The 9,399-nt window shown below is 48.9% G+C and overlaps 1 protein-coding gene across 1 annotated transcript; it reads right to left on the minus strand.

Moving 5' to 3' along the window:
- Positions 1-5,925: 5,925 nt before the first annotated feature.
- LOC311353562 (uncharacterized protein) lies at positions 5,926-6,680 on the minus strand (the record flags this gene model as incomplete). The annotated part of the gene is made up of 2 exons (XM_084473481.1): positions 5,926-6,163; positions 6,289-6,680. The coding sequence occupies 2 exons, from the start codon at positions 6,678-6,680 to the stop codon at positions 5,926-5,928; spliced, it is 630 nt and encodes a 209-aa protein (XP_084329607.1).
- Between the last annotated feature and the right edge of the window lie 2,719 nt (positions 6,681-9,399).

Here is a 9,399-nt window from a genome sequence, read left to right on the forward strand (position 1 = left end):
TTTGCCATCCTCCCCAAAACACAATGTGAATGTTCAACTCTGCTGCAAATGCAGGTTGCGTTCTTTTCGTGACATATGAGTGCCTTTTCCAAGGCACTCAGACATCACGAAAAGAACTCAACCTGATTGGACCCGTTTCGGCAGCCTGCAATTTTCCCACGTCTGATCATTTTATGCCCCTTTCAGAGATCCCAATTTCACAGACTGTCAAAACTGTTTTTTTGCTTTGTACAATTAATTGATATTCCTATTTGTTCACAATCATTTAAACACCAGGTATCTTCATATAGTTTAACAATATTTAGAATATATAATGAAGTTAAATATATTGATATGTGATTTTAGTATTTAGCCTAACGTAAGTTATAGTGATATAAGCCAAACAACTGAAACAGAAAGAATGCTTAGCACATATGAAAGATACAATTTGATTGTATGTATGTGTTAAACAAATATATTGAATTTCAAATCTGAATTGCGTTTGACAACATTCATTTTATATTTCATTACAAAGAAAACTTGCCCAAATTTGGTTACAATTCCCATTTATATGGACTGTACATAGTGTCAACACACTGCAATTTACCTTTCCCTATCCTGATTCACTGCAATTCAGGCTTAATGTCAAGCACATCATAGGAGTGTTTCATGTGAGACCACCTCTCTGGACCAACTCCCTGAGGCCCCAGTGTCCACTTCCATACCTGTGGAAAGGTCCAGATGTGACACCTCGGATGACTCAAGCTACCAACCTGATGTGACTGATCATGCCATTGCTGTTGATAGGTACATTTTCCAACTGTTATTGTGTTTAGAAGGAGTATACCATGGTATTTTGATTTGTCAAAAGTTGGGTTCTGGTTTAGATTGTACTAACTATTCTATGCCCTGTCTTATTTCAAAACAAGAATGTGTATGAAAATGTTAAAATAGGATGTTGCTAGCATTGCTATCTGTCTTTGCAAGTAATTTCTTTGTCTTGGTGCCTTGATGTGAACTACCCCCAGAAATGAAATGGTTGTTGGTTGTGACTACTTGCTCCTGAGTGACCTGGGTGAGACCATAACTGGGACTCCTGGCAAGCCCACCTGATGACTACCCATTAGCCACAACCTCTACCACCACATAGACTCATTATCATTTTCTAACAATTTAACTTGTTATTGTTTGAAAATAATTATTTTGAGGTCTGCCAATTATGGCATCCATTGCACTCCTACCATCCCTGGAGAAGGAATCCTACTTTCTGTGTTCTTTCCTACACTGGTATGTTCTTTTTTGCAGTTCATCCATCCTCATAAGTCGAAGAAAATTCATAGTGTATGAGGGTAAGCTGATAGAGCTGTTCAAATGATGCCCCGTTTTCACCGGGAGTTGTGGGGTCACCCCCAGGAAGGTAGGAAATCTTCTCCATGTTGACCAGGACTGCAATCACTGCAACTACACTCTCAATCGGAGCCAGCCAGCCAGCCATACGTCAAACATTTAACTGCTGGTAACCTTCAGTTGTCAGCAGCTGTGCTCTTCACTGGATCGTCCTTTATGAATCTACCGGACATAAGCACATCCCCCTCACCACAAATACCAAAAAAGATTCATTCTACCATCAACTGGCAGGGGACAAAGGAGCAGATGGATGTCATTCAGACCACAAAAGCCAGTGGAGAGGTGGAATGAGATATGACACACCAGCTTACCTGCTACTGTTGTTCAAATTATATTTTATCCATGAGAAGATAATGTTCTATTTATTATATTCACACGGTGGTTCTGAAAATCATTGCTTTTGCTTTTCTTTTCTATCTGTGCCACAAAATGCTTTTATAGCACGTAATTATGATACGTCAGCAGACCATGAAAACATGTTCTTTCACATTAAAGGGATATTTCAGGATTTTGGACATCAGGTCTCATTTCCAAGTGAGCCAGTGTGTTATTTATCATTGGAGACAGTTTAACACTTTTCATTCAGTCCTTCTAGGTGCAGAAATCGCTGGTGCTAGGCTGCCAATAAAAACAGTTTTACCCACTCCAGAGGCAAACCAATTATAATGCCCGACAATCGATGTAAATGTCTGTGTTGAATAGAATAGTGTTAGAAATAAACTTACCCTTGCATCGCATTGCATTTAGTTTATAATCCCTGTAGTTGGAAGCAAGCTACGGCAGCGGCGGACTGATATTACCTGGAGTGCGCTTCTCTGTTTACCTTCTGCTGTAGTGAATTGGTTGCTACACCGGAGCAAAGTGAAATTCCGCTGCTGCTGAGAAAGTAGTCCCCCAAAATGTAATGTGATCATTGCGATACAAGGATAGTTTTATTTCTAATATCTAATCTAAAATCAACACAGACATTTACATCGATAGTTGGGCATTATAATTAGTTTGCATCGGGTGTACTTTGGAGTGGGTAAAACTGTTTTTATTGGCAGGCTAGCAGTTCCCCTCGAGTTGCGCTAGCCTAGCACCAGCGATTTCTGCAACTAGAAGGACTGAATGAAAAGTGTTGAAAATGGTCTCAAATGATAAATAACACACTGGCTCACTTGGAAATGAGACCCAATGTCCAAAATCTTGAACTATCCCTTTAAGGTCCCTGTGCTAAGTTTGGCAGTTACACTGTGATGGACCTCAAGGCCAATGCAATTCTTGACATTCAACTTGTCCAGGTAGGCCTGAGGAAAATGGAATTTAACTGTGATGTATTGGTTGCTTGTGAAAATGCTTCTGATGCCTGTTGCCCATCAACGACCCAACCTGAAATGCCCTGTATCCGGTGTGCCACTGTGTACAGTGTGTTCCACACAAATTATTTGTCATATCCACTCTTAACTCCAACAAAACTAATTAGATGTCAAAGAACATAGATAACAAAGTCACTTGTTGAAGAATCACAACCACATATTACAATAATAATGATGTTAATAAATATAGTTGCAAGCAACCATGACGGGGTCCTACGGTATGACTGTATGACCGACCGTATGACCGTATGACAAATAGTATGACCGTATGACCGACAGCATGACCGTACGACCGACAGCATGACCGTATGACCGACAGTATGACCTTAGACTGCCAAGGGCAGATTAGAGTAATTTAAATAGAAGTCTTCCGTATGTGGAGGTTGGTGAGCTTGGTCGGTATGGTAATATGGCATTGGTATGCCTTAAAAACTGGTTTCAAAACAATCACCAACCATGTTTCTAAAGCATACTGTGTCAAATGGATGTTTAAATTACATGTGTACCGCTTTAAGGTCCAGCCTGCATTGTAGAGAGGCTGCGGTTCAGAAGGGAGAACTTCAAACAAATGTTTTTTTGTTTTTTCAGATATAGTCTTCAAATTTGGCATGGGTATACAATGGAATCTCCTCTTTATAGCCGTCTTTCGCCTTATTGCTATGAATTTTACACCATATAGTCCCTCAGTCACCTGGTACATGTGTGCCGAGTTTGAAGCTTTTACCATCTCCGGCACCAAATCTGTTGGAGTGTGGGTGTTTAGTCAAGTTGTGGTTACTGCACTATAACCAATGCAGTGGCGGCTGCTGGTCAATTTATTTATGTCAATTTTTGCTCTCTTTTCCTTTTCAAGGAAATGCTCTGTGACCCTGTCATACCAACTAGCTGTATTTTCCAGTGACTTGACCAGTGTCCTATGGCCAGCAGAGCTAGGCTGCTTAAACGGCCTTGGCCCATTGTGGTACGGTGTAGGCCGCTTTAAAAAAGAGAAGCTCCTTTCTACGCCTGCAGATGTAGCTCCAATTGTTGCCACTAATGAGAACAGTTTGTAAAGCTGAGGCATTGCACTGTCCAACTCCATGTCTTTAAGGAGCACCAAGAAATCACACAGCTTTCCCCTGTCACCCTGCAAGTCCTGATCTGAATACAGGACTTGAAGTCACTCCTCCTCTGAATCAAAGTGGTGGCCAAATACCAAAACAATATTAAACTTTAACAAGGAAATGTGGGAATTCTGTTAAACTGAAACAAGGTATTGTGTGTATAAGTGTATACAAATTGTATACACTTAGTGTGTATAAGTGTCGCGCAAACCCCTAACTAAGGATTCCCCCAAATACCACAACAGCAGTCGATGGATCAATTATTAACAGAAATGCTTTATTAATACAATTTCATAAAACAAGGAACACAAGTAAGTCAAATCTACCTATCACTTAATATGGGAGGGAGAAAACCAGGGGGTAGGCTGGTACTCTGGATAACCGTAACCATACCTTCATGAGCCAACCTCGGCACACTACACCGCACACGTTGCACACCCTGCCCTCACTGCAAGCCTGTAGAGACAGCACACGTTGAACTCTGCACACTGCACACGTTAAACTCTGCACACGCTGAACTCTGCACACGCTGAACGCTACACACACTGCACGCTACACACACTGCACGCTACACACTGCACGCTACAAACACTGCACGCTACACACACTGCACGCTACACACACTGCACGCTACACACACTGCACGCTACACACACTGCACGCTACACACACTGCACGCTACACACACTGCACGCTACACACACTGCACGCTACACGCTGGACTCTACACACTGCACGCTTCACACTGCACGCTTCACACAGCACACATCGAACGCTACACACTGCACACGTTGAACACACGTGAGGGGGACCAACCTCAAGAACACAGAAGGAAGGGCTCGCTGAACAAATCAGCCTGGTATCCCACAGGGCCTGCCGTAGCCACCCCCTGGTTTATAGGGGTCCCATACAAGGAGGACAGACTTGTTGATAAAATATCCCTACAACAGACAACAAACAGTAAAAGAGTATAAAATCGTTCGTTCCAACTCGCGCCAGACCAGTCCCTCAAACGGCGAGTTGGAAAAACAAAGCAAACCAAATAAACAGTGCGCTAGGATGTGGAGTGGAGATCCGTCCGCCGGCGCCGTCCCTCGCTGGTCACGGAGGCCGGAGCGGACCAGGAGACCTGCACCAGATCCTCTAGACAGAACAGACAGAACAGAAAAACGGTGCGTCAGGGTGATCAGACGTTTCGGAATCCGACTCACTCACGCTTCCGCTAGAGTACGTCCCTTTCTGACTGGGACTCGCAGGCGTTGTAGGGAAACGACGACACGTCCGAAAGGTCCTTCCTGGCTTGCGAAGTCTGGTCGCGTAGTCCTCTGGAGGTAGCGGGTAGTGATGAGCGGTCCGGGTTGTCGGGTTGTCGGGTTGTCGGGTTGTCGGGTCGTCGGCGTCCAGGCATCAATCCCCGTGTCCTCGGGCTGAGGGGCGCCCGAACTCCATGTTTTCGCCCCTTTTATTTCCTGGTCCCTTCTTCTGTGTACAGGAAATACTGAAAACACAACGTACACCCCAACCCACAGTGCCCCTAGGGGCAGGGAATATCGGCTCTAGCCAGAGTCTATTGTTCGGGATCTGGGGGGGGGGGGAAAGCAGTCTTTCCAGTTAATATACTGTTCCCCCCCCTTAGTCGCCTTCCGCGACATTCCCCCCCCCTTTATCCATGGTCACCCGACCTGGTGAATCAAGTATAGCGTGTAGGTCGTACCCCAAAGTTGCTTCGCTGGGAGCGACGCGGCCCCATGGTGTGCTGGTCCCCTTCCGAATCAGTGGACACGGATACCTCATCATTTAAGACAACATCCTCATCATCAACCAACAGCGGATCATAATTAACAACATTCCTATCATTAATCAACAACGAATCATTGTTAACGACATTCCTATCATTTACTAACCCTGGTCCCCCCCCAGTGGTCCTACCTTGGGTCCCTAACTCAAAGGGTCGGGCAGTAGGGGGGTGAGGAGGCATCATGGTGGGGATGCTTAAGGAAGGCCTTGGAGGACCTATGGGAATGGAGGTGGATTGTATAGGGGAAAAGCGACCGGGGGGTAGCGTGGGGTGTACTGCCCTAGGCGAGACACCAGTGACAGCTGGACGGGAGGGGCACGGGGGCACTAGGAAACTGGGAAGATTGAACTGGGGCGGGACATCCACATTGGCCCCAGGTGGGCCTTCCTCTTGTACCTGCGGGCTGGCCAGCACTCCTGCTGGGCATGGGCGGAGGTTGTTCCGATGCAAAGTGCGAGTGGGCCCTTCTTCCCCTTCCGGGCGAATGAGGTAGACGGGCTGTTCTGGCCGGGGTCGATCTAGCACAACATAAGGTGTGGGAAGCCACCTTGATGTCAGTTTCCCCCGTGCCCTTCTGCGGAAGTTCTTGATCAGCACTCGCTCGCCAGGTAGCAGAGGAACCGCCAATGCCCGTCTATTGTACCGTTTCTGGTCCCACGCCTGCCGGCGGGAGACGTATAGCTGCACTCTGGCGTAAGCGTCCATCAGGGTATTTTGGTGCTGGTGGACCCATTCTTCGAGGGTACCTCGCCGCTGGGGCGGGGTCACTCCATGGATCATGTCAATCGGTAGCCTGGCATGGCGTCCAAACAGAACAAAGTGGGGGGTCATCCCTGTGCTTGCATGGACAGAGTTATTATAAACTTGTATCAGGGCTGGAAGTTTGTGATGCCATCGCGGGTGGTCTGTGGGATCCAGCGAGCTCAGCAATCCCAGAATTGTTTGGTTGAACCGCTCACATGCCCCGTTCCCTTGGGGGTGATACGGGGTGGTACGACTTTTTGTACAGCCATACAACTCGCAGAGTTGACGCATCAATGCTGACTCGAAGGCGCCCCCTTGGTCGGTCAGAATTCGTTCTGGACACCCAAACGGCTGGATTAGGGCTGTCCATAAGGCTTTTACCGTGGTTGTGGCTGTCTGGTCCCGTGTGGGTACGGCCAGAGCGTAGCGGGAAAATAAGTCAGTAATAACTAAGATGTATGGGAAGGCATCAGCCGGTCTCCCCAAGGATAGGTAATCTAGCCCTACTAGTTCAAAGGGGTAGCTACATTTTATTGACTGCAGGGGTGCACGAATCTCAGGGCCGGCCTTACTTACAACGCACGTAGGGCATTCTTGCGTCCACACCCGGACGTCCCTACTCATTCCTGGCCAAAAGAACCGTCGTCTTAGAATGGACAGGACCTTCTCCACTCCACTATGCCCCGCGGCCCGGTGGTACTCCAGCCAAAGTTCAAAACAGCACTTAGGCGGGAGGATTATTTGGAGGCCTGTCACCCCAGTATCAGGTTCTAGCACCTGCCTCATCAGGAGACCCCTGTCCATCTTCAGTCGGTCCCACTCACGCAGTAGTTGGCGCATCTGGGGAGAGAGGGAACGCTTGTCCAGGTCCGGTGGTAGCGTGCCCACTTCTACCCAGAGGCAGATCTGTTGGAGGTCGGGGTCCTGGCGTTGCCACTCCAACCAGGGCGTCTCTTCTGGGTCTCCGAGGTGGGTCGGTGGTTCAGCAGGGGTGGCCTCCGCTCTGTCCTCTGTCACCTGGACACCTGCACTCAGGGCCCCTGGGAGCCTGGACAACAAGTCTGCATTTTGGTTAGAGGCACCTGGCCGATACTTGATGTCATAAGAGAAATTGGCCAATTGGGCGGCCCATCTCTGTTCGGTCGCACCAAGACGGGCGGTGTCGAGGTGTACTAACGGGTTGTTGTCAGTGAATACGGTAAACGTTGCGCCCCAAAGGTAGTCCTTAAACTTTTCGGTTATAGCCCATTTCATACCGAGTAGCTCCAATTTAAAGGAGCTATAGTTCTGGTCGTTTCGTTCGGCCGGAACCAGGCTGCGGCTCGCGTAAGCTATCACTCGTTCCTTGCCCTCCTGCACCTGGGCTAGTACTGCACCCAAGGCGTCCAGACTGGCATCAGTGTATAGCTTAAAGGGTAGATTGAAATTAGCGAAGGCCAGGATGGGTGCACTGAGCAACTGTTGTTTCAAGAATTCAAAAGCAGTTTGACACTCTGCGGTCCACGTTACTGGTGCCGAGGAGCGGCTGGCTGTCCCTTGGAGAAGGCGATTGAGGGGGGCAGCTAACTTTGAGAAGGAAGCGATAAATCTCCTATAATATCCTACAAAGCCCAGGAAGGAGCGTACCTGTTTGACAGTGGTGGGGACAGGCCAATCTTGGACCGCTCTTGTCTTCTCTGGATCGGTGGCCACTCCTCGGCCACTTACAACATGTCCCAGGTAGCGGACCTGTCGCTGGAAAAACTGGCACTTCTTGGGCTGCAGCTTAAGGCCATGGCTTTGGAGGCGTTCGAAAACCTGTTCCAGGTGTCGCAGGTGAGTCTCAAAGTCAGGGGAGTAAATGATGACGTCGTCCAGGTATATCAGCAGGTGGTCGTGTACCTTGTCCCCTAGGCAACGTTGCATCAGTCGCTGGAATGTAGCGGGGGCATTACACAAACCAAAAGGCATCCGGGAGAACTCATACAGGCCCAGTGGGGTGACAAACGCAGTTTTCTCCTGGTCAGGGGGTGCCACCCCGACTTGCCAGTACCCACTGGCTAAGTCCAGCGTCGAGTACCATTCCGCCTGATGGAGGCCCGTCAGAGACTCCTCAATCCTAGGGAGGGGAAACGAATCTTTATGAGTCACTGCGTTAAGTCTCCGATAGTCTACACAGAAGCGCAATGATCCATCTTTTTTCTTAACAAGGACTACTGCGGCGGCCCAGGGACTCGAACTTTCTTGAATCACACCACTGTCCAGCATACCCTTCAGCAGTCCGCGTAGTTCAGGGTACAATGTGGGTGGAACAGGTCTATACCTTTCCCGGATAGGGGGTGCCGTGCCAGTAGGGATACGATGGTGCACGGCCGTGGTAAAACCAAAGTCCTCCTCGTGGGCAGAAAACACCCCTGGCCACTTTCGTAGCAAGGCAGAGAACTGTTCCGACTGCCCTGGAAGAAGTTCAGTGCTCTCCCCTCCCTGCAGTGGCGTCTCTCTTGCTGGGCCCTGGCACACGGGCCGCACGTCCACCTCCACCACTCCTGGGGTCGAGTCTCCTAGTACCAAATGGTTCCGCCCCTGGACGTCCGCGGGGTCAACTGAAGTAACGGTTGCCAATGCCTGTCGGTGGGGGAGAAGCACAGGGAACAGCTGGGGGTTACAGATACGCACTGGGACTTTACCTCCTCGTGCCCAGCTCAAGGTCCGGGCCACTCGCCAACCGCGCTCCTCTGCTCCGGTATCGTCTGGGAGGTTTTCCACCAGAACGAGATGATCAGGGGAGCCTGCTACTGGGGAAACATCAGTCCAGACGATCATCTCCGTGCGTGGGGGGATGGAGATGGGGCTCTGCTGAGTCAGCCTTGCCCTTACTTGAAGGGGCTCGTCTGGGGCCTGGATCCTCTTGCATATGGCAAATGCCTTGTCCCACGCCTTGACCGAGGCTTGGGGTACGGTGGACTTAAACGCCATTTCCCCAGGATGGCCATTTAGGAAAAGCTTCTCCCAACAGTCTTTGATCACGTTC

Source organism: Micromesistius poutassou (assembly GCF_964030765.1).
Source record: "Micromesistius poutassou genome assembly, chromosome: 9".
Taxonomy (NCBI): Eukaryota; Metazoa; Chordata; class Actinopteri; order Gadiformes; family Gadidae; genus Micromesistius; species Micromesistius poutassou.